Source organism: Martes martes (assembly GCF_963455335.1).
Source record: "Martes martes genome assembly, chromosome: 14".
Lineage (NCBI taxonomy): Eukaryota > Metazoa > Chordata > Mammalia > Carnivora > Mustelidae > Martes > Martes martes.
The window spans coordinates 13,869,083-13,893,330 of record NC_137902.1 but is presented as its reverse complement, the minus strand read 5'-3'; the positions used below and the strand labels follow the sequence as shown (position 1 = coordinate 13,893,330).

At 48.5% G+C, this 24,248-nt stretch overlaps 1 protein-coding gene across 1 annotated transcript; it reads left to right on the top strand.

Moving 5' to 3' along the window:
- Positions 1-5,699: 5,699 nt before the first annotated feature.
- Positions 5,700-21,316, top strand: PNLIPRP1 (pancreatic lipase related protein 1; the record flags this gene model as incomplete). The annotated part of the gene is made up of 12 exons (XM_080823646.1): positions 5,700-5,748; positions 6,338-6,492; positions 7,013-7,138; positions 9,554-9,688; positions 10,984-11,092; positions 12,529-12,648; positions 12,748-12,867; positions 14,386-14,504; positions 15,278-15,407; positions 17,333-17,441; positions 18,041-18,208; positions 21,253-21,316. 12 exons carry the CDS (start codon positions 5,700-5,702, stop codon positions 21,314-21,316), a joined length of 1,404 nt encoding a protein of 467 aa, XP_080679772.1.
- Between the last annotated feature and the right edge of the window lie 2,932 nt (positions 21,317-24,248).

Genomic DNA, 24,248 nt, shown 5'->3' with positions numbered 1-24,248 from the left:
GTTAGTCAGCCCACATGAACTGATGGGCTCTACTGATGGCTTTGGAAAGGACTCAGGAAATCTGGGCTACCCTCCACAGCTGAGCTCATGTCCCACAGATGGTCATCTCTGATAGAAGAAAAAGAAGTCAAGAGTTGACTGATGGTACGTCTTATACCCACTTCCATAATAATACACAGGGACAAATTCTTCTAATACAAGAATACTTATGTGTTTCCATTGAATGTGTATAAGTGTCTAGGCTATGGGGAAGACTTAGAAAATAGCTTTCTCAAGACAAAAAGCCCTTTGGACAAACCAAGTTTGAACCAACCCTACTCTTCTCCCCAAATTCAGTAGATTGTTCTCTCACCAGATGACAAGGTACCTGTATATTCTGAACTTGACATTGAAGGAGAAGACAAGGACAGAGCTGATTGGCTGGAGGAAAGCAGCTCTTTGGCCCCATCCAGGCATGTGGACATGATAGATGACAGCTGGCAGCCTCAGTGTCTACTTTGTGACCTTCCAGGAGCCATACACAATGAAGACAGGAGAGCTGTCAGGTAGAAATGGAGTCATAGTTTCCAAAAAGATCCACAGATCTGTGTACATATAAACTCTGTCCAATTCCCTGAAGCTGACCCAGAAGCTCACTCACCATATTTCAGTTGTCACCGTTATTTAAAGAAATCTTTCTATCTGCTACAGAATGAATTAATTAGTCTAAGAGACTTTACAGGCTTACCTCCATCCATTAGACCAATCTACCCCCCAGGGCATTAACTAGGAGCCAGTGCTTTAGAGCACAGTGTCTATTGACAGATGGGGGAATTTCCTCCCTGTCTTAGGAAAGATCACACCCTCATCTGATGCCACGTGCCCAAGAATGGCACCAGTGAGCTCAATGAGAACTGTTCTCTCCCAGTCCCTGGCCTGGCTCAGCCTGGTTCCTATACTGCTTAGCTACTGTTGCATACGCACCATCACCAACTCGACGGCTTCCAACAGTAGGCATATATTAGCACCCAGGTTAGCTGGGTGCTTCTTCTGTTCTTGGCTGGATTCTCTCACGTGTCTTTGGTCACAGTGGGTTGAGTCTTCAGTGCTGCTGATCTTGGCTGCGTGTCTCCCATACTTGCGGTTGGACAGCTCTGAGCTGGTCCAAGATGTTGCTGCCATCACATTTAATGACAAATCAAGTCACACTACTGGCCCAGTTACAAGTATGGGGGGGAAAGACTCCAGTTGTTGATGGGAAGAGCAGCAAGATCACCTGCAAAGGGCATGGGTGGGGGGGGGGGGAAGAACCGCGGCCATGTCCACCATCCGCCTCATCATCCCTAACTTGTTTGTCTGCCCCACAGAAATCTGGGGGCAAGTCAGGGGTCAGGAGGGTTTTCCTAGCCATGGATCAGGCTCATCTTGTCTCTGGACTTCCCATACTGCCTTGACCTCACTGCTATTGTCAGAAGTGAGGGCTCCTTTTTGGTTCACTTGCTTTTGACTTTTGCAGAAAGCAGAGTGGTCCAGTACAGTTCGCTTCATCTAGAACAACCGAGGCCGACGAACACAGGGCTGCTGCTTCTTACCTTAAAACAACACAATGGTCCTGATCAGGTTTTCTGATCAGGGGATCCAGGCTCCACAGTCATCATTCACTCTTGATAACTCCTAAGGATCCGGACTGTAAGGTGTGACAAACCCAAGTGGTACTTTTAAAGAAATCTCCCACCTGCTGTCACTGAGCCACCAACCGCACTTTTGTACAGAATGCGAGTCAGCTGATTCAGGATTGTTATTTTCTTACTGCAGACCCACACCCCTTTTGTAACAGTTGCCCAGTTCACAGGTTCAACTCCATGTCCAGGTGCACAGGGATTGGTCCCCTGGGGCAGACACACCCAACGGGATCCATATCCCATTGCTAATTGATTGGGGGACAGGTCCTGACCTAACCAAGCCAATTGTCTGGTAAAGAAAAATTCTGGGCTGAGATGCACACAGCCTGCTTCAGTATCAGGTCCAAGACAGAAAGGATCTGAGGACAACTTGCTGAGGTTTCTAGGGTGGTCCCGTTTTGGGGGCTTCCCTACGTCTCATGGTTTAACAACTTCATGGATTCCATGAGATGCCACAATATTCTTCCAATACATCTCTCCTTAAAAAAAAAAAAAAATAGCTAGCCAGAATTGATTTCTGTTGCTTATAACCAAAAGAACCATAACTAGCATACTTCTAAAAGCTGACTGTTGAAATAACTCATGGTCTCTACTTCACTATTGTTTCAAGAGTAGGGTGGGGACAGTAGCCAGCATACATAGGGAATTCAGATGATGAAACCTGGGGCAGCAACTTCTATCAACATGTTAAGTGTACATATCTTTTAACCCTTAAATTCCACATGTAGGAATTCATCCTACAGATACACTGTCCTTCCAGATGACAAATGTGTAAAAATATTCATCAAGGCATTGTTTTTAATAGTAAAAGATTAAAAACAATCAAATGTTCATCAGAAGAGGGTTGATGAATATCCAAATATCGGAAGAGTGTGCAGCTGGAAACAATATTGGAGCAGATCCATATGCACTGATAAGGAGTGATTTTCAGGACCACAGTTAATTTTTTAGAATCAGGTTGCAAAATAGTGTGTACTATATATTAACCATTTATATTTTTATTTATGTATCTTTATTTTTTTAAATTTATTTATTTATTTGAGAGAGAAAGAGCGAGCACATGCACATGAGTGGGGCCAGTGGGGGGTGGTGGGTGCTGGGGCACAGGGAGAGGGAAAGAAAGAATCCTAAACAGACTCCATGCTGAGCGAGGAGCCCAAGGTAGGGCGTGATCTCAAGACCTTGAGATCATGACTGAGCTGAAACCAAGAGTTGGATGTTTAACCAACTGAGCCACCCAGCGCCCCAACCGTTTATATTTTTAGGTAAAATACACTATATATAGACATATCTCTCGAAGGACACACAGAGAGCTGGTAAAGGAACCATTTTAACTTTGTACCATACCAGATGTATGGAAAAGCGTGCATTACCCATTTACAAACATGAGTGAAATACAGCTTTTTTAAGAAAGAAAACTACTCTTGGAATGCCCATGTCCCTATCGTCTAGGCCCAGAGCTCACACTCACTGTCACTGCCAGACTCCCATGGCTGCTGCAGATAAACCCTCTTGTCCTGGTTGGAGGCTTTCTCCATCAACTCTGATCACCCTGAGGCAGTTTCAGCCATCACACCCCTGAAGCAGGGCCTTTCCCTTGGGGTAAGCATGGAGCCCATAGATGAACTGGCAGTGAGGTGAGCAGAGGGGGAACAGGCTTGGGGGCCTGACTCCCCAGGCAAATCATAGCAGATCATGTGATGACTGTTTCCCTAAATCTGATCAGATAGTTCCAGTCTGCCTGCTCATCAGAAGACCAACTTCTCTTTCTTTCCACTCCTTTAAACAGTGTCCTAGCCCCCTTCCCCAGCCCTGAAATGCACTCTCAGAACAAGGGTAAATTGCCAAGGAATTCCATTCATGTGTATATTCATCCTTTCATTAATTCATAACCACTTCAGTGCCAGACATGGTTCTAGAGGCTGGAGTCATAGCACCGGCCCAAACAGATGAGGTCTCTGTCCCTCGGTCCTCATGGAATTGCATTGCAAGGTGGGAAAATGTGATTGCAGAAAAATAAACAGGTGAATAAGATAGGTAATTATAACCCATGACTAGTGATTTGAAGGAAACACATAAGGTGCTAGGGAACTGAGGTCTGGGTCAGGAAGGAGGATGACAGTGAAAGGGCTTCAGGGGCGCTCAGTGATGGCCTCACTAAAGAGGTGGCATTTAAACTAACTGTTGAATGACAAGAAGGATCCAGCCCAGTGAAAGTCTAGGGAGGAGAGTTTTAGACATGGGATAGTAAGTGCAAAGGCCCTGAGGCAGGAAAGGATTTGACATGTTTCATGGCAGCCAATGAAGCCAATGTGGAAGGTAAGGAGAAGAGGTCCAAGAGGCAGACAGGGTCATCTGACATCACCTACCAACCAATTTACCTACTCATCCACCATTAGATTATCATGAATCTCTTCACTGCAACATCAAAGAAAAGCATAAATGCCTTTGACTTCACCACAGTTTATAAACTACTCCAGCACCTTCCTACACCACATGAGTAGACTTCCAAAGTTTTATATCTCATCACTTAGGTCAACCATATGACTCAAGTTTGCCGCTGCAGGGGAAAAGTTATTTTCTATTTCAACTATTCTCTTTATGTATGTCCCCTATTCTCTGTGGTTAACCCTCAACAACTCTGATAGACAACTTGCTCAGATTAACTGAATGTTCATCGAGTCCCTATTTCACTCTGTTTGGTCTGAATTCAAATCCCATCCCATCACTCATTTTCTGGGTGACTTTACCAGAATGAAGCAATTTACTTATCTCTCTGTGCCTCAGTTTCCACACTCAAAAAGGTGGGTAACTAATGATGCTCACTTCATGCGGTTGTTGAAGACATAAATTAGGTAATATGTGCCCAGTGCTCTGACTGCCCCCAGGAAGCTTCGGTGACCATTGGCTGCTATTCTTTATGACCCCAGGGGGAGTCTTTTCTGGAATCTTCTAGAATTTTGGTTCTTTAGGGAGAGCATGAACTTTAATATTCAAGCATATTTAACTTGGTGGGGGGGGTGCTAGGGCACCAGTGGTGTTTGTCATGTGAAGGCTTATCTGCCTGTGGTGTGAACTGGCCAGGCTCCTCACAGATGCACAGGTCAGTGGGTCATTCATGATGGCCTCGCTGGGGCCTGGTCTCGTAGGACAGGTGTGCAAGCTTCAGAGCGTCTGGGGAAATTCCACAGACGTGACGTGGCCTGATGATGTGGGCTTTCTGAGGCTCCTGAGCCTAACTCTTCACAATCTTAATAGGATAATGGAGCAACAGTTGTTATTTTAAACCATTATATTTTGCATTGATTCGTTACTTAGCAACTGATCACTGGAACAGGTAGTTAATGGGGGATTATGTCATAGGCTCCTGTGGGGGCTATGAATCTGTCCCCAAGGCTCATGTGCTCGGGTACTAGACTGCCAGAGAGAGAGAGCTTTAGAGAGAGACAGAGACAGACAGACAGACAGACTGAGAGAGGAGATTTTCTTGATCAGAACTTTCAGCTATTTGGGGGTCATGCCCAACCATTCTAAGTGAGAAATGCCACCCTCCACTATTAGAGGTCTCTGCCGCAACCTTCCTGAGCTGCGTAAACTACTCGGTGAACAAATAGAAAATGAGAAAGTGGGGTCCACTTGGCTCCTAGCTACACGCACAGGGACATGGGTACCAAGGTAGGGACCTTTCACCCACTTCGAATGAAGCATTCTTTCATCTTCCCAGACTTGTGGGAAGATTTGACAACTATAACTAGCCTTGCTCTGTGTGTTTGGGCAGATTACAATACTAAGTGCACACAGCATGTTCCATTATCAATTGCTGTTTCCTTGAAGTGGCTCCAGATGATAAGGTTCCGGTATAAAAAGAAGGCCTGGGTCCTTGACTTAGAGGGAGGGAAGGCTTGGACCGTCCCACAGGGTAAGTCCCCTTTGCACCCTCCCAGCAGGGTTCGAAGCAGAGAGCCTTGAATTCTGAGAGTCTGTGCTCATTGATCTGGTAATGCTTGGTGAGGCTGAGAATGTCCGAATTTATTGTAGATGGAGATCCTCTGGACAATCGCGCTTTTTCTGCTGGGAGCAGTCAAAGGTAGGAGGAAACATCGCACCTGCCCCTTGGGAAGGGCTTAAATGGGGCATCTCAGCACTGGCCAAAGAAACCTAACCCGGGGCGGGGCAGGGCTTTCAGTGGCTCCAAATGACCCTGAGGTTCCGGAGGGGGGAGGGGTGTTGGGGTCAAGGGGTGGGGCTGACACTCTGCCTGGGAGGGTAGGCACTTTGAGGGGGACTCACTTCAGAGCATCACTGCACTGAACTGTCTTCATGTCCAGGTGCTCTAGGCTTGACTTTTCTAGGTAAAGCACTAAACACCTGCCTGGGTTAACATACAGACTTGTCGGTGTGTGACTATCCCATTAGTCAAATAAATAGATTGGAAGAGCTGGGATGGGACACTGCTTCTGCTCTGATGGTGGTTTTGAGCAGCGGCACAGCCGGGGTCTCTATGGGATTCAATGGCACCGGTCCCAGATCAGAGGGTGGCCCTGAGAGTGAGAAGAGAGGCAGGGTGTCTCCATTGTCTTCAGACTGTCCCCAGGCAAGGGAGTGAGGACCCAGCAGCTGGGACCTCCCAGAGCCTGGGAAGCTGAGCCCTGAGCAGATTCATCCTTTCTCTACAGCAAAGGAAGTTTGCTATGAACAAATCGGGTGCTTTTCTGACTCGGAGCCCTGGGCCGGGACTGCAATCAGACCCCTGAAAGTTCTCCCCTGGAGCCCTGAGAAAATCGGCACCCGCTTCCTACTCTACACCAATGAGAACCCAAACAACTTTCAAGTGAGACCTCTGTCGTATTAATGTCACTGTGACTGGGGGCGGGGTTGTGCCCACCCTGCAGACTAGAAGTTCCTTGTCTCTGTACCTTCCTCTCCCACCATGTTCTGTCCCACCTAATCCCTCCAGCTGCTCCCCGGGCCTAGCCAGACCTGGACAGAGTAGGTCTTCTGTAAAATGTTGGCTCGAAAGAATGAATGGTTCACATTTGCCAGAACCTCTAACTGGTTATGAGATTCTAGTCTGGGGCCAAGAGCTTGCCATCTACCAAGAACCCTGTGGAAGGTAAGACTGTGAGCTATATTCCGGCCCCAGGGGTGGTAGTAATACCTGACTGAGCAGGGGTGGAATGGGGGGCAGGAGCAGGCAGGAAAGGGAGAGTCAGGGCGGGCTTCCTGGAGGAGGGGGCTTTTGTGCTAAGCTTAGAAAGATCATGGCATTGAGACAGGCAGAGATGGGGAAGAAGAGGCTGGCCCGAGTGGCTGGGCTGCAAAAAACATGCAAAACTCTGCTTTTGTCACAGACTCTTCTTCCCTCTGATCCATCAACCATTGAGGCATCAAATTTTCAAACAGCCAGGAAGACCCGGTTCATCATCCACGGCTTCATAGACAAGGGAGAAGAGAGCTGGCTGCTGGACATGTGCAAGGTAGGGGCCGGCTCCCAGCCCCGCGCTCTGCCCCCACTGGCCCGACCCCATCCCCCAACACCTCCCGCCCCTTTCAGCAAGTGCAGCAGACGAGCTTGAAAACACGGAATCCCCACATAGGAGGTTACCTTTATGCAATTAAAATGCCTCTGTTCGCAAAAAATAAGAATTGACTTCCGCATTTCTGGACCACATCCACGGCCTGGAGTGGTGGCATTTGCTGTGAGGGCACACATGTCCACGATCTTACTTCTGGCTAAATCAAGGCCAAAGATATGCTTCTGGTTTTATTGTTTTAAAGATTTTATTTATTTATTTGATAGAGAGAGAGATCACAAGTAGGCAGAGAGGCAGGCAGAGAGAGAGGAGGAAGCGGGCTCCCCGCTGAGCAGAGAGTCCGCGATGCGGGGCTCGATCCCAGGACCCTGGGATCATGACCTGAGCCGAAGGCAGAGGCTTAACCCACTGAGCCACCCAGGCGCCCCATGCTTCTGGTTTTAGTGAGGGAGTTTCTTTTGCCTGCAAGTGAGGGATTATGTTCTTCTTTGTTCAAGTCTCTCCCACTTCCCTGAGATGATGTGTTGCTACAACCATTTATTTGAGAAATGGAGAACTTGCCATGGACCAGGAGACCAAATGGCAGAATAGAAAGTGCCAAAACTGTATGTAAGACAGCATCTATGGGTGAGGAGGACAGACAGCGGAAGAACACACACACACGTACACAGGCACACGCACAAATACATAACATACCATCATTCTTTCCTTTTGTCTGTACGTTGATGCAATCTATTTTTCAGACACCTAAGAATGTACCTTAGCGGCCCACCTTCCATACACATTAGTAATCGCCACCTATGGGGCGCCTGGGTGGCTCAGTGGGTTAAGCCTCTGCCTTCGGCTCAGGTCATGATCCCAGGGTCCTGGGATCGAGCCCCCCATTGGGCTCTCTGCTCAGCAGCGAGCCTGCTTCCCTTCCTTTCTCTCTGCCTGCCTCTCTGCCTACTCGTGATCTCTGTCTGTCAAATAAATAATAAATAAAAAATAATAATAATTCCCGCCTATGTGCCCACAGGGAAAGTTACAAACCTAGAAAATTAAAGTCATTCTGCACTTGGCCTTGATTTATCAGGCATTTAGCTCTTGCCACCTCTTCTTTCTCATCATTAATAAGTATCTTCTTTTTAAAGATTTTATTTATGTATTTGGGGGGGCAGAGGGAGAGAATCCCAGGACAGCTCTGCACTGAGAGCGGGGCCCCACGTGGGGCTCGATCCCACAACCCCGAGATTATGACCTGAGCCGAAACCAAGAGTCAGCTTCTAAACTGACTGAGTCACGGCCACCCAGGGACCCCTTGTTAATAAGGATCTTAGTGCATAAACCGTAAGATACAGTTTACACCCCCAAATTCCTCTGGTTTGTAAGAAATTCCTCAGGGACGCTTTAAAAAGAAAGGTCCTGAGAAACAGCTCTTGGTCTGTGTGTGCGACCACACTTATTAGTATCGCGTATGTGAACAATTCTTTTTTTTTTTTAAGATTTTATTTATTTATTTGACAGACAGAGATCACAAGTAGGCAGAGAGGCAGGCAGAGAGAAGGGGGAAGCAGGCTCCCTGCTGAGCAGAGAGCCCGATGTGGGGCTCGATCCCAGGACTCTGAGATCATGACCTGAGCCAAAGGCAGAGGCCTAACCCACTGAGCCACCCAGGCGCCCCCATATGTGAACAATTCTAAGTGGATTTTAACTCATGTTAAACTCAAGCTGGTCGCGTGTACTGCCTGGTGGGATGGTGTAAGGATAGATCAGTTTCTCTGACATTCCGGAAGAAGTTTCGCATTCAGAATTCTTCAATCTCTTTTAAGTCAGTGCCGTTTTGTTTTTCAAGTAGCTGTTCTGTGTGTTTCCTCCACGAAATACTGTGCTATCTTGACCGTCAAAACTTAAAATGCCCAGCCGCCTGGGGAGAAGGCAAGGTCAGTCATTGGCAGCATTGCCATGAGGCTAAGAGGATGGCTAGAGGTCAAATCCACAAGGTCATTTAGACCCTGGCCATCAGAGACGGCACTTGAAACCTTTCTGCTTCCAAATATGGCTCTCCTAACGATGCCCTTGTTTTCCCAGCACCTCATCCACTTTACTGAATTTGGTCAAAGAAAACCAGGGTGTGGCCAGCTTTGAATTCATCTGCAAGCTAGAGAGGGAATGGATTTGCCTTTCCTGTAGCAAGCTCTCTGAAGGCTCATTCCCAGCTGACGGCAGGCTTCCTAACAAAGCCTAGTGTGTCCCAGTGCCCCAGCGAGGAAAAGACCCACCGGCCAGCAATAACCCTTAGCAACCATTTCAGAGCCCTTGTTTGGATGCGGTTTCGAGTGCTCCCATAATAACATCCTGACATTTCTCCAACACCAGAACATGTTCAAGGTCGAGGAGGTGAACTGCATCTGTGTGGACTGGAAGAAAGGTTCCCAAACCACGTACACGCAGGCCGCCAACAACGTGCGGGTGGTGGGCGCGCAGGTGGCCCAGTTGCTCGGCATGCTCTCGGTGAGTCCGCGGGCAGCGCTGCCGCCAAGGGAGGGAGCACCCGCTGGCCTCTGTGGGCTAAAGATGCGGCTGGGAGTTAGGTATTTAAAAAAGAACTGGACCTGGTATTTGTCTCAGAATTTTATTTCTAAAACTAATATTTGCCTTAATAATGACACAGCAGCGGAAGAAAAGTCAGTAATAGCTAATACTTGGGGGGGACTATTATTATCATCTTCCATCAGCAGATGTAAAAACTAAGGCCAACGAAAGTCAAAGGGTTTCCCCCACAAAGCATAGCACAGGGGGATACCAGAGTTGTCCAGCTCCAAGGACGCCCCCAGCACTGGGCGGACTCTGTGTGGGGCAAACACAACGTTCCCAGGGAGATCCACATGGAACCAAGGGTGGGGGGGCATTGGCCCTGTTGACGGTCCTGTTGATGTCAGAGAATTTCATTTGTCACAATCAATTCAGCTGTTTTTAACCTATCCTGCTCTTTCATTTGGGCTAATTCTTTAAGTCTTTAATCCTCTCAGGGAAGTCACTCACTCTTCATGACTCTATTCTATACCAGATAAAGGCCCCCGTCGTTTCTGTCTTAGAGTCAAGGGGTCTATGCACCCCTGCAAAACTTAAAAACAGTGGTGCTTGATCTGGAAGCTCTGAGGAACCACGAATGAGTACAAATGGGTGAACACCTCCGAGATCCACGTGTGCTAACACTCGTAGCTTTATGTCATTTGTTCTGCAGTATTGTGGGAAGGGGGGGGCACAGGGTCAGGAGCTCTGCTAAGAGGCCGAGGGGATGCATCCCCGCCCTGGGGGAGCTCATGGTGAAGACTTGCCATGACAACAGAGTGTGATCAGTGTTTTAATGGGGGGGGGCACTATAGGGTTTAATGGGAACTTTTGGGGGGCAGCTAATCCAGGCTGGGGGGAGTGGGGCTGGGGGAGTGATTAAGGATGTCTCCCAGGGAGAGACATTTAAGTTGAGAGCTGATGTCCGGCTGTGTTGACATGAGCTTGGCACGTGGCTGGGGAGTGGACAGTAAGAGGAAAAAGGGTCCACACCAGACCAGAAATAAGGGAATACGATGTATCTGAGACCTGAAAGTTCCACACAGGGTCTGGCTAGAATCTAGAAAAATGAGTGTTGAGTCAGGAAAGTTCTGAGGCCCTTATAATGAGTTTGGGCTTGATCCCAAGGGCGGTGGGAGCTGTAGAAGGTTCTCCGCAGAGGAGTCATGTCAGGTTGACCTGTTACAAAAACCACAGCACAAAAATGTTCTGGAAATACAATCTTCCTTCTCCAGGTAAACTACAGCTACTCCCCTTCCCAAGTCCACCTCATTGGCCACAGCCTGGGAGCCCACGTGGCTGGAGAGGCAGGAAGCAGGACTCCGGGCCTGGGCAGGATTACAGGTAAGACCTGAAGGGCAGGACCACAGGTTCTGTCCCCAGTAGCCCCAGAATGTGGTGCAAGCCTACAGGCCAGCTAGAAGCCGGCCCCAAGTAGTCTGTCCCCTCGGCTGTGGCAGTCACTTAGAGCCAGCACAGGACATTTCAGGAGGCCCCCAAGAGGCCTGTCTTTGTGGAAGGGCAAAGGGTACTTTCGTTCCCCCTTTTTTTCCCTTTAGCCTCTTCCGCTTCTGTCCCCATCCTTTCTCTCTAGATCCGTGTTTCCTGAGAGTGTGGGCCATTGGGCAGGACCGGGCACCCAAGAAAACGGAGAGGAAAGCTAGTGTGAACACGAGCAAACATAATTAAGAGTCCACATTGTTAGTCCCTTCCCCTTTCTCTTTGAAACCAAGGGCAGAGTCACATCCTCCCTTTGCCTCTGCTGGTAGAGGAAACCCAGTCACCAGTCCTGCAGAGCATTCCTTTAACCCAGGCAAAGCCTTTAATTTGTAATAACAGCAACAAAATACATCTGTATAATACCATCATACTAATATAATGTTATTATCATTATCATAGCAAGCAAAGACGAAGCGCCTATTTATCCCAAATGCTATGCCAAGTGCTTTATATTTTCTCATTGAATCCTCAGAACTAAAGAAAGAGGCTCAGGAAATTGGATAGCCGGCCTCAAATCATGCAATGAATCAGGAGTGGAACTAAGATTCAAACCCAGTTCTGCAGTCATGGGGCTCAAGCAAGCCTCTACTTTATAGTTCTCCCTTTTATTTTCAACAGACAATTACATTCATGCCTTTTCAGCTGCTCTGGCCAGACCTCCAAAGAGCTATTGACAAATTCAGGAGCCCTGCCACGAATAATAATCAATATTTTACTCATATGTCCATGACAATATGCCAGGCACTGCGCTAAAAGCTGTATCTATATTATTTCATTTAATCTTAGTATAACCACATTATTACCTGGGTTTTATAAATGGGGAAACTAAGGCCCCCAAGAAAGGTTGCATGATTTGCCCAAGGTCATGCCATTCACCCAAGAAAGAGCTCAGTAGGGATTTAGAGCCAGGATGCCTGGTTCCAGAATTCGTGATACTTTACTACCTTGTCCCTTTTTTCTTCAAACTTGAGAAGAAGAAAAAAATGCTAAAGAAGAAAGATCTGCAAGTGAATGGGAGAAAGTAATGTGGGAGAAAAATCCTTGGTCAGACAAATGTAAATCTCTTGGCTCACCTGCCTTTCTTTATCCATGCACTGAAGCCCTCTTCTGAGGAGAAATATTGAAACTCTCTGTCCCTACATTCCATGCACGGGTCATGGCACTGCAGAGTATGGCATCCCTCGGGTTGAGCAATGCGTAGCCTGAGCAACTGTACCCTGTGGTCCTGCTGGTACCCACAGCCAGGTCTGTTGGTCTGCAGCACTGGTCATCTCTTTTAGGGTTGGATCCTGTAGAAGCAAGCTTCCAGGGTACTCCTGAAGAGGTTCGACTGGATCCCACCGATGCTGACTTTGTCGATGTGATTCACACAGATGCAGCTCCCCTGATCCCCTTCCTGGGTGAGTCCAATGACGCTTCAGCTGCAAGCATGTGCCGTTGTGTTTTAACCAAGGGAGCCCTGTATGGTGAAAAGCTCATTGCTATTCCAAATATTTCAGGTTTTGGAGCAAGCCAACAGATGGGTCACCTTGACTTCTTCCCCAATGGAGGAGAAGAAATGCCAGGATGCAAGAAGAATGCCCTGTCCCAGATTGTGGACCTAGATGGCATTTGGGAAGGTAAAGTCAGAGCAGAGAGAGGCATCACTTCCTGGGGCAGGGGCCTGGGGGGTGGGGGGGAACAGAATCCTCCATGGCACATCTCCAAAATGAAAACACCTTGCTCTTTAAAAATATATAATTCCCCCTTCTAGACTTTACTTCTGGAAAAAATACAGCTACATATTATTTGTTATATCTCTGCTCTACGGATTTTATACTTCCCTAAAACACTGTCGTGGGTGTCCTGGACTGTTCAAGTGACAAAGAATGACAAAACCTTGCTTAAAGCCATAACTCCAGCAATCAATTGGTAGCTACCTAATGAAGAAAAGAAACACCATGAAAGCAGACATCCTGGTTCTAAGAAGATTTTTCTGCCAATTTTCCCTTGGGAGTCGGTGATACCGTTCAAGCGCATATAATTGGTTTCAATTCTGTAGCCAGAAGGAGAATGTTCACCAGTCATTTCCACGGCAATGACTTTGGGCACTACTCCTTTATGTCGGGTCGGGATGAAAAACCATCACCGGTAGGGAAGGCTACGCAGAGACTGCTATTCGAAATGGTTAATCCTTATCGCTGGTGGAATTCTCCAGGGGTAGAGGTCCTCCTCCAGATACAGACTCTACGTCTAATCAGGTCAAAAGGACAATGGATAAGTGAATTTTTCAGCCCAACTCATCACTTGGTACCACACAGGTTTAAACCTTCAGTGGTCCGACCATATCTAAAGGGTATAGATTTTTACTGAATTTGATCAAAATGTCTCAGCACATTTGGATGCCATCAAAGCCTATATTAAGAATGCAAATTTATGTGTTCATCTCTTTTTTTTCCTTTTTTGTTTTTTTTTCTTTATTTCTTTTATGTGTTCATCTCTTATAGCCTTCTGAGTGTTTACATAGATAAGGTTGCCTAATCGCTCCATCAGTAATGGTCAAGCAAGTTTAGGGCATGTCTAGCAGGTATGCTGTGACCTCTGCCCCTTGACAGGTGCTGTAGGGGCCAAGGAAGGTGATCAGGAAAGGCAAGATGCTCTGAAAAAGAGAAAAGAGCTACCTAAAGCTACTCGACTCTCCCTTTTAATAACCTAAACACAGCATGACAATGTCCTAATTGTCCTTGCCCTGGTTTTGTCATATCTGAGAAGTCATGTCACATCTGGCTGTGTCTTCAAGGACCTCCAGCCTGGTGCCTGGGACACAGGATGGCACAATGGTGAGAGGCAGGGGCTCAAGCACCAGATGGGCTTGGGTTTAGCCCCAGCTCTGCCCCCTTCCTCGCTATAATCTGCACACCCGAGGCTGTAATCTGCATATCATTCTGTACTTAGGAATGCTATGTCACCCACGCCCTAGAAAGGGGAGGATTATAGGAACTCTCTATGTTAACTGTCATTTCTTTTGGACTTACCTTAAATTTACCTTACCTTAAATTTCTGAAAATGTGGTTCCACTTTGGAACCTGTCCACTTGGAACAAGAGAAATTCTTGGCCCCCCAACCACCTTTGCAGACTTCCTCCTTTCTTTCCCCAGGAACTCGGGACTTTGTGGCTTGCAATCACCTGAGAAGTTACAAGTATTACTCAGAGAGCATCCTCAACCCTGATGGGTTTGCTTCGTACCCCTGTGCTTCCTACAGGGCCTTTGAGTCTGTAAGTGATCATCCCTCTCTGAGTCCCTCTGTGGGACAGTTGTCCTGCTGTACTGGGAATTTGCAGGGTCTGACCATCCCTTACTTGTCTTGGACTGTCCCTCTGAGTTTATGATAGTGGGAAGCAGAGGGAGAAAAATAAATTTGGGCAGGAGGTGGCTAAAATTCTAGATAAGTCATGTGGGTGAGAAAGATGCTGGGAAATCAGAAGACCCATCCTTTCAATGATCTAGAAAGCTTTCCTGCAAAAGGCAGTGTTTGAATTTGGCTTGAAAACTCATAGAATTTAGGAGGATGAGAGGGGTGTGCATTTCTGCCAAGGGCAGAGCAAAGACAGAGTAAGGGCAGAAGAACGTGTGAGAGAAGAATTCATACGCCAGAGAGAAGGAAAGCTGGATGCTTGGTGTTCTAGATGCTTGGCTCGGGGCTTGGGCCTCTGAAATTGACAGCAGCGTATTTACACCACGGAAATTGGCAAAGGCTACACTGGAGGGTTTTTGTCCAGGCATTAGCTGTTAATCACTCACCAGCACATCCCGTGATGGGAGGGGTCATTGATCTAGCCTGGCACCCAGACATCTGTATATCCTGACGGGATGTACCTCAGTCTCAGGAGTCCTGTCCTGGGTGAAAGTCAGTTAGACATCATCTATCCTGATCTCCTTCCTGTTATAGGTGAAGGAACTCAGGCTGTAGGAGAATTTCTCCCTGAGATGCGTGGGTCAGAAAAAGACCGATTCACACCTTACAGTTTGATGTCTCTCTTCTCCTTAGAACAAGTGCTTCCCTTGCCCAGATCAAGGGTGCCCCCAGATGGGCCACTACGCTGATAAATTTGCCGGCAAAACAAGTGGCGAGCCACAGAAATTCTTCCTGAACACAGGGGATTCCAGCAATTTTGCTCGTAAGTTATACTTTGTCCTGCTTACCCACGTGAAGACGCTTGAGCTTCTGATAGACAAGAAGGGCTTTTCTCTAACCTGAACAACTCGGAGCACATTCTGATAGTGAAAGGACACATCTGCCCAAACGTTCCCATGTAAGACTCAACCAAGGATTTGGAAAGAGTCTGCACGTCTTCCCTTTTGTGACGATAACATGAAAGGCATAGAAGCATGAATGAGGGGATAATAGCAACTTTTGCATCTCTGTGGTGATGTCTGCTCCTGAATTTTTACCATTCCACGGTCCATTGTTCTTTTCATTTTTAAGACTGTGTCGTGCGTGCGCATCTCTTCTTTTATTCATTCATCAAACATTCATCTGGGACGAGCTCTTTGCTGGACTGAGCCCCTTAAGAAGCCCTGTTCCAATTGCCCCATTTCTACCTCTCTGGTAGAGAGGGGCAGGGGCAGGGGTCCCTCTCTGGTGGAGGGTGGGTGGGAATCAGGAAGGAGTGATTTCTCTCAAAAATCTGCTGAGTCATCTAGGACATAGGATAGAGACAGGACATGGTTGGGCCACTTTGTGCCAACCTGCTCTGTGACAATTCCTTAAGAAGTTGCACTGTAAAAAAGACACTGTGCTTATGGAAAGACATAAATATAATATACGTCTCATCTAGGTTTTGAAGTCAGGTTTATTGAGATACAATTTATACACTGCAAAACTCACCCCTCTCTGCAGTGTGGAGTTCTATGAGTTTTGATAGATGAAGAGCCATGTAACCATCTCTGCAATCAAAATGTAGAATATTTCCCTCACTCTACATATTTTTAAGAAGGACACTGGTTCATCAATCCTTCTACTGCTGTAGGGATGCACGAAATGCTGGCCCATATTTTAAAACAACAAATGAAACATTCAAAAAACCACATACTCATTCCTCAACCAACACTGATTTATGGACCACAGACCATGCTAGACCTTGGGCGTGCAGGGATGAGCGAGGCGGTCTATGTGTGAAATGGACGCCCCGGCAGAGAAGGCGGGAACTGAGCAAACAGCCGCACTTGGCCTGGGCGTGGTGGGTCACCGCTGTGGCACCCTGGGACTGAGGACCCGACCCTGGAAGGGACAGGGACAATCTGTCTGAGGATGTGAAAGCCGAGTAGGAGTGAGGCAAACGATGTGTGTGTTTATGTACATATGTGTGTACATGTGTGTGTGTATGTGTGTGTATGCTTGTGCACATGTGTTTATGTGTGTGTGTGTGCAGGACGGTCATGTGTGTGTGTGTATGCATGTGTGCATGTGTGTGAGCGTGTGGTTATATGCTTGTAGGTTGTGTCTATGCGTGCTCATGGGCACGGAGACAGCACGGCAGCCATAGAGCTGGGTAAGAACTGAGCCCCACTCTCGCTGGACACATCTGGGCCCCTGGGGCTGCACAGATAGGACCCAGACCCCGCTCCTGTGCCTGCAGGACTGCACTCTTGGGTCAGCTCTCCCAATGTGGGAACGAGCCCTTGTCCCTTCTCTTTTCATCTCTCATAGCACGGTCCCTCTAGAGCAGAGCTGCCCGGCAGAACCTTCTGCCACGATGGAAATGTTCTCTGCTGTCCAATACAGTAGCCAGTAGCCACATGTGGCAATCTAGCCCTCGAAATGTGGCTAGTAAGAATGAGGAATTAATTTTTGATCTGATTTAATTTGCATTTAAATTTATGCAGCTGCATGTAGGTAGTGGCCCCTTTCCTGGGCAGTACGGGTCTAGACGGGATACCGCTAGAGACATACTTGTCCTTAGAGCCTGGTTTGAGGTGTAGATTAACAGGAAAGACTTCTTATACTTTGATGCCTTGTGTAAGGGGTGGGGACAGGATTCCGAAATTTGGGTCAACTGTTTTGTCCATGAATGAATTGAACTCTTTTCTATCCCCTGTGCAGGCTGGAGATATGGGGTTTCTTTAACACTGTCTGGAAAAACAGCCACAGGTCAGGTCAAAGTTGCTTTGTTTGGAAGTAAGGGAAACACTCATCAATTTAATGTCTTCAGGTGAGTTTCCTTTTTTAGCCTCTCATCTCACTGGCTGATGTACACGGCCTTCCAATCCATGTACTGAAATGCTTAACATCTCTTTACCGATTGATTATAAATTATTTCCTTTAGGTAGTAAAGTCAGTTTCAGACTTCTGCTGACAATTTTCTTTTCGCAATTATAAATCCAGACATTTAGTTTTTTCTCTTTTGATAGATCCATTTTTAAAAACAGATTTTTAAAATAATATATCTAATATTACCGCAGATGTCATATTTTCTGATTAGCATGGTAACACATGCTTGTTGGGTTAAACTAAGTGGATAACTTATTACTATACAAATAATTATTTCAGAAAAACTAATAATAGGAAGGAATAATGTAGTTTTCTATAAGAACATTTTGGGTAGAAATTAACGTGAGTTTGAGAAAACAATATTCAAATAACAGTGTGCAGCTGCTGGCATGTAACTGGCTCCTCCATTTCTCCATCCTTTATTTGAGAATTAATTTTTAAAAACTGATCTCATTAATCTCGAGTAGAATGAAGTGGTTTGGCCTTAATCTGTCATTAGAGCTTGTTTCTATGCATGGGAATGTTTCTCTTTATTTCAAGGGGGATTCTCAAACCAGGCTCTACCCATACCAATGAGTTTGATGCAAAGCTCGATGTTGGAACAATTGAGAAAGTCAAGTTTCTCTGGAATAACCATGTGGTAAACCCAACCTTCCCCAAAGTGGGTGCGGCCAAGATCACGGTGCAGAAAGGAGAAGAGAAGACAGTGTATGTATATCGTTGCTGGCTTGTGCCTAAGGGTGTTGGTAGAGATTGGTGTTTGTAATGGAAACTTGCCCCAGAAGGGTAGTCATGGTTCAGCCAGAAAAGCCAAGACCATCTACCCATCTGGGGTCCTTTCTTTGCAGGCAAACAATTGACAAACTGCATAAAGCATTGCTTTTGGGTGTTCCCAGCCCTATCTGAGAAGGATACATGTGGTATCACCTGCCTTCAAGGAAAGATAAAGAGGAAAAGTGAGAGATAGAAGAAAGAAATAATTTCTGAGGGTATAAAGTTATAAGTATAAGCTAAAGAGTAGCTACCTTTTAAAGAGGGGAAGATCATGAAATTTCAGGCCAATAAAAAAAAGCAATTTGAGGAAAAGATATAAAATCTGAGATAGGACAAGGGAGAGCTTACAGAATCTCTATCCTGACTTTCAGTGTCCTCTGCTGTGACAGCTGGAGGGATGTGGGCGCAGTGACCTGAGGGGAGCAGAGCGATTGTCCCCAAGGCTGGGACCACAACTGTCATCCATAGAACCTTCCTGGGGTCTCTTTGCGGAAGGGGATCCTGGGAACGTGGTCACTGATGATCTTGAGGTTTGGGAGGTTAGGTGAGGTTGCTCAACTCGGGTCTCAGAGAATGTGACTCCCCCGCAGGGAGGGTGGGTTGGCCGACTTCACAGTCACATCTCAGGCTGGTTGACCCTGTGGGGTCCTCCCTATCCCTGTGAGTCAGGGAGGACAGAGGGACTGGTCCAGCCAGGTGGTCAGAGGCACAAGGCTCTCTCAGCTAGAGCATAGCCCTGAGGAAGCCGGTGGAGAGCCCTCTGAGGGCGGCAGGTGCACCCGGAGCCTCCCTGCCCACCCCCCTCGGAGGACAATAAGCCTCTAAAATGAGTTTCCAAGGCCCCGTTAGGAAATGGACTGGATCCTGGAACTATGTGGTTAAGAAGGTGTTGGAAGAAGGTGATATCATTAGAACCTTAAAAATGCAGAGTGTTCCCAGGCGATGACTTGCTCACAGGCAGATTTTGAAAAGGAAAGAGATACAAGACCAAATCAGTCAGGGCATTGTAGCTTCCAGGTTTTCTGAGGAAAGGCCGTGACTTTCGGCACTTTCTAGAAGTGGAACAGAATGTACTTGAGGCCACCCCTGAGGCCCTGAGTCCATCAACTGCCTCCTGGACCCTCCAGGGGCCTGAGTCCCTGAGTCCCTGAGTTCCTGAGTCCCCTGCCTGTCAACCGCAGAGGAAATCTATCTTAAGAGAAGCTAGATCAGATTTCTTAAAATAGAGTTCAATCAAAACAGCAAAACAGCATCAAACATCACAAACAAGTTTGGGAAGTAAAAAAAAAAAAAAAAAAAAAAGCTGAATTTGTCAAATTACTCAAGTATTTTGCTGTTAGAAAAACAGCCAGTAAGTAACATTAAAAAAAAAAAAAATCAGCATCATCACTGGGAGGCTTTGGAAAATCAAGAGTTTAGTCCAAGCTCTTCTCAGATACCCTGCAAATTCTTCCAGCGGCCCCATTAGAATTGCAAGTCCTACGAAGGAGCCTGCTGACTAGAGTTCCTCCCCAGTGATGTGGCTTCAAAAGAAGAATGCAGTTCTCCCTCTCTGTTTCTTCCCCTTCCCCGGCATCTTCTCCCCACCTTCTCTCTGACCTTATTGATACCTACTGTATGCCTGGCAAACAGTAGGAGATGCAAAGGTCAAGCCTGCTCTCGAAGAGTTTGCGTGATAGCTGTTGAGCACCAGGGACCTCAGGTTCTCATGGAAAGTCAATGACAGAAGAAACAACTCACCTGAGCGGCCCAAAAAGCGTGGCTGGGGAGGAAGGCAGAGCCAGGAGCCCCGGGGAGGCAGTGACAGAGGGGAGAGGGGGCCACGAGGATCTCCTGGGCTGAGGGACATCCGCTGGGAAGGACATGAGCAGGGGCGATGGGCTTGGTGTGTGAGGGGCAGAGGAGCCCTGAACACAGGCGACAGGGCTCAAGGTGTGGCGAATAGGAAGTAGGATGGAGATAGAGTCAGGGAAGCAAGGAAAGACGCGTGAAATTCAAAGGGACCCTGGGGAAGATGAGGGAGAAACCCCGGCAAAGCCTCAGAGATCAAAGGTGATGAGGTTCGACAAGTTTGCGGTTCTTAGAATAACAGGCATGACGGTCACTTCTATCTGCATTGTTTTAAATCAATTTATACATTTTTACATTTACTGTTATGACATGTCGTATTATTAACACGGGATTCTCAGCAATCACAGGAGGGTAATGTGTCCTCGTCTGCAAATGAAGACACGGGGGCTCAGAGACTCGAGTAACCAGCCCCGTGTCAGCCCTGGAAGGGAGGGCATGGGGAGCCCAAAGACAAAGAGCTGCTGAGTCCAGGTGTGGAAGGGAGGGTCAAGGGAGATATGAAGGGTGACCCCGTCCTGGGCAATGTGGACTGCGACATTGGACCTGTCTTTGCACCTTGGTTCTTCCGCACACTGAGAGCCTTGGGTGCCTCAGCCTCCTCTCCTTTTATGGGCGACTCATGGTAACACCTACTCACACATGGGTTGTGAGGGTGAAGTCTCCACAGGTCAGCGCCATTGCCAGGAGTGAGTAGGAACTCAATTCGCTGTCGCTTTTAGAAGGTCGAATCCCATTTCCAGAGGGGCTCAGTCCAGAGCGAGCCCATCTGTAAACCAGTCTGCTGTGTCCAAGGAGGGCCCATGGGTACTTGTGGAGGAGGAGGCCAGTGAGAGGTCCATTTGCTGTCTTAAGGCCTGACAGTCCTGTCAGACTGAGGTCCCAGAGACCAGGGCCACTCGGGGACCTTGCCGCAGACGAGCCCACAGGAGACCTTGTCGCAGACACCAGTCACCTGCCTCACTGGACGCTCCAAGCTCCAATCGGCTCTCCAGGGACTGGTTGAAGCTACAACCCTAGTGTTCCCCTCATGCCTTGTGAATTGAAAATCAGCCATTACCATTTCTTAACAACTGGAAACTCCACGTAAAGCCGCCCAGCACTCACGAGGCTTTCATTGCTGTCTGCAGGCACAGCTTCTGCAGCGAAAGCACGGTGAAGGAGGACGTTCTGCTCACCCTCACGCCCTGTTAGCGTCCAGGTGCCATCCGGTCACTGTGTTACAGCAATAAAACCACTGATGCATCTACCCACTCACAACGTCTGTCACTGATGTCAGCTGGCCCCTGGGGACATTTGGGAGTCGATCGTTTAAGTCCTGAGTGTTTCCAGACATTTGATTTTCTTGCCACTGACTTCTGACCACACACCGTGGTCCGTGGTCCTCGTGTCCACTGTCTGCTCCTCACGACCATACACCATGGTCTGTGGTCCTCGTGTCCACTGTCTGCTCCTCACCTCAGGGGGTGACACAGAACAACTGGGGGATGGGCGTATGGGGGCCTCAGCAGAGCCTATAGCCCTGCCCCTCATCTCACAGGTGAGGAAACGGAGGCCCGGAGAGGGGGAGGTAGCTGTTCAAGCACAGAGTGAACCGGGGGCCCTTGGGGGCTGGGGGGGTCCGTTCCCCTGACTGGAAAGGCCATGCTATGACATGGCCTCCTTGTGGTGATGGAGCTACTCAGCAGCCCCGCCTCTTGGTGAGGTCTAAGATGCCCCAGCATCCAGAGATGGCGTATTTGCTGAGCACAAACCGGCCCTCCTCTTCCTGGGCCCCAGCAAGGGCTGTCCCAGGGCAGGGCTCAGCACGGAGGAAGGATGGCTTCTGAGAGGAGTACCTTGGGCACCCCTCTGCTGAGGAGGGACTTCTCAGTCATCCATCAGCTGGGGTCACCGGGGAGCACTCAGCCAATCAGAACTTGCCATAAGCCCCACCTACACAGGAGAAGGTGTCCTTCAGGGTAGCCCAGGCTATCCCGTAATCATTCCCTGGAGCTTTGCCAGACCAGGAAGGTCCCCTGAGTGGCTCCCCTTTTGGTCACCAGGCCTCACATCCCATCACGACCGTCTCCGTGCCGTGGCCTCTTTGTGCTTCACCTTGGTGGTCCATCAAGCTCTGACTGAGCGTCACACTTGAATTTGAATTCAAAACTTGAATTCAAACTCCAGATTGTTCTTTGAAAGCAGATGCTGGGTAAGGATTAAAGGAGCGCCTGTAGGCAGGGTCTCATAGCGAAGGGCACAAGGTGAGCGTTCAGCCACAGTGGTCACGGGGAGGCTGATGATGAGCGATGGCGGCGGTAGAGGGAGGCACAGGACCTTGGGCGGGGGCACCGAGCAGGAGAACACGAAGCCTGGGGCGGAGGCCCCTCTGTCACGGTTTTGCCCAGCGCTGGCCGCGGACCCTCCCCCTGAGCAAGGCCACACCGTGTTGGCAGAAGAGCTCAGCCAGTGGAATGTGGACCCCGCATACAGCACCACACACCAGCTCTGCACCAGCTTCTAGAACTCGAGGAAGAATGAGACCTGGATTCAGTCCTGGAGGTGTGCCCGGCTGTCGGGGGCCCAGCACTTAGATCAACACCACCACGCCGCCTGATAGTGCAAAAAGCAAGCATGTCTCAGGACAGGGTGGTCCAGGAGGGGGAGGAGCAAGACGAGGAAGTCTCCAGAGAGCTGTTGTTTCCAGGCCCAGGTTTGCAAGAAGATGGCCTACCGAGACTGCAGGCTGGGAGGCCATCTAGGAGGAGGAGGCCCTACAGGTATGCAGAGGAGAGGTGATGAGGATCATGTGAAGGTGGCAAGCGGAACTGAGGTATACCGGAGGGGGTGGGCCTTTGGGGTGGCCATGAGAGTCCTTCTCTCTGGTCAAAGACAACCGGCTTCACCTGCTCCCTAGACCCACAGAAATGGATAAAGACTTGGGAAAAATTATTTTAAAACAAAGAGAAAACTGAGAAGAGTATGCGGTATAGTGGGAGGAAGCCAGCTGGGGAGAATCCCCAAGGCTGTGGATCACCTCGTGGGCACTCAGCCTGGCACTGCCCTGAGCCACAGGAGACCTGGGGTGACCTGCGTCCCACCTGCAGCTAAAGCGATGGCCCTATGCTTCAGCGTCAGGGGAGCCGCTGGTGGAGACCCCAGCTTGAGTGGGGCTAGGCCCCTGCTCTCTCCTCCCATGTCCTTCTCCTCAAATGCGTGTCCTCTTATCAGATACACAGCTGGAAAAAACTCCCAGAAAGGCAGAGAACAGTAGGTTCCAGATCCCGGCTGTGCGTTTTGGCTACTTACCAGTGTGGTCGTGGGGCATCTACTTCCCCACACCATCGGGGAGACCAAGCTCAGCCCCACAGATCTGCAACCCAAACCCACCATCCCGGGGAGAAAGGGAGTTCGGGGCTCTCTGGAGTTCCCCAGGGGGGTCCACCTGCAGTGCCCGTGTGGCCTGGGCCATCTCAGGTCCACTTTCCAGATTTCAGGGACTCCTTGGGACCAGTTTGATTGGGCTTTGTTTTTGTTTTATTGTTTATATGGCAAAAGTGGGGCAGTGTGGTGATGAAAATACGCCAGGTTCCCATTCAGAGTTCATAAGCATAAAGCTCAGAGGACATTCAGTCTGGTTGGAAGCAAGGGAAAAGGCACTGAGCTAACAGGGTCCCAGTCAAGCCACCTTCCAGTCAAGGTGACCTTGAACAAGGAGTTTCTGTAGAGGCCACTTTGAGGCAAGAGGCTTCAGCAGTGGAAACCCGATCAAGACACAAGGGCCCACAGCGACCCACGAGCTGAATGCACACAGGCTCGTTAAGCGACCTGTCGTCTCATAACAGCCACAGGCCCTGACTGACCAGTTACAACCAGGCCCAGTTCCTAAATTGCGTTGCATCCCCCCTCGCTCTGTCTGGAACCGTGGAGCCTGGAATCCCAGGACCCTGAGATCATGACCTGAGCCAGAGCACACACTTAACTGACTCAGCCACCCAGGGGCCCTTTGTGTTTTTATTTTGAGGACAGTCTGGTTTTATAACCAGTTATAGAGACAAAGCTTTCCTTGTTGTAGCCATTTGCAGCAAGACCTTGGTTTCCTGAGTTGATGTGCCATGCAATGAGGTTAAGGGAATGTTCCAGG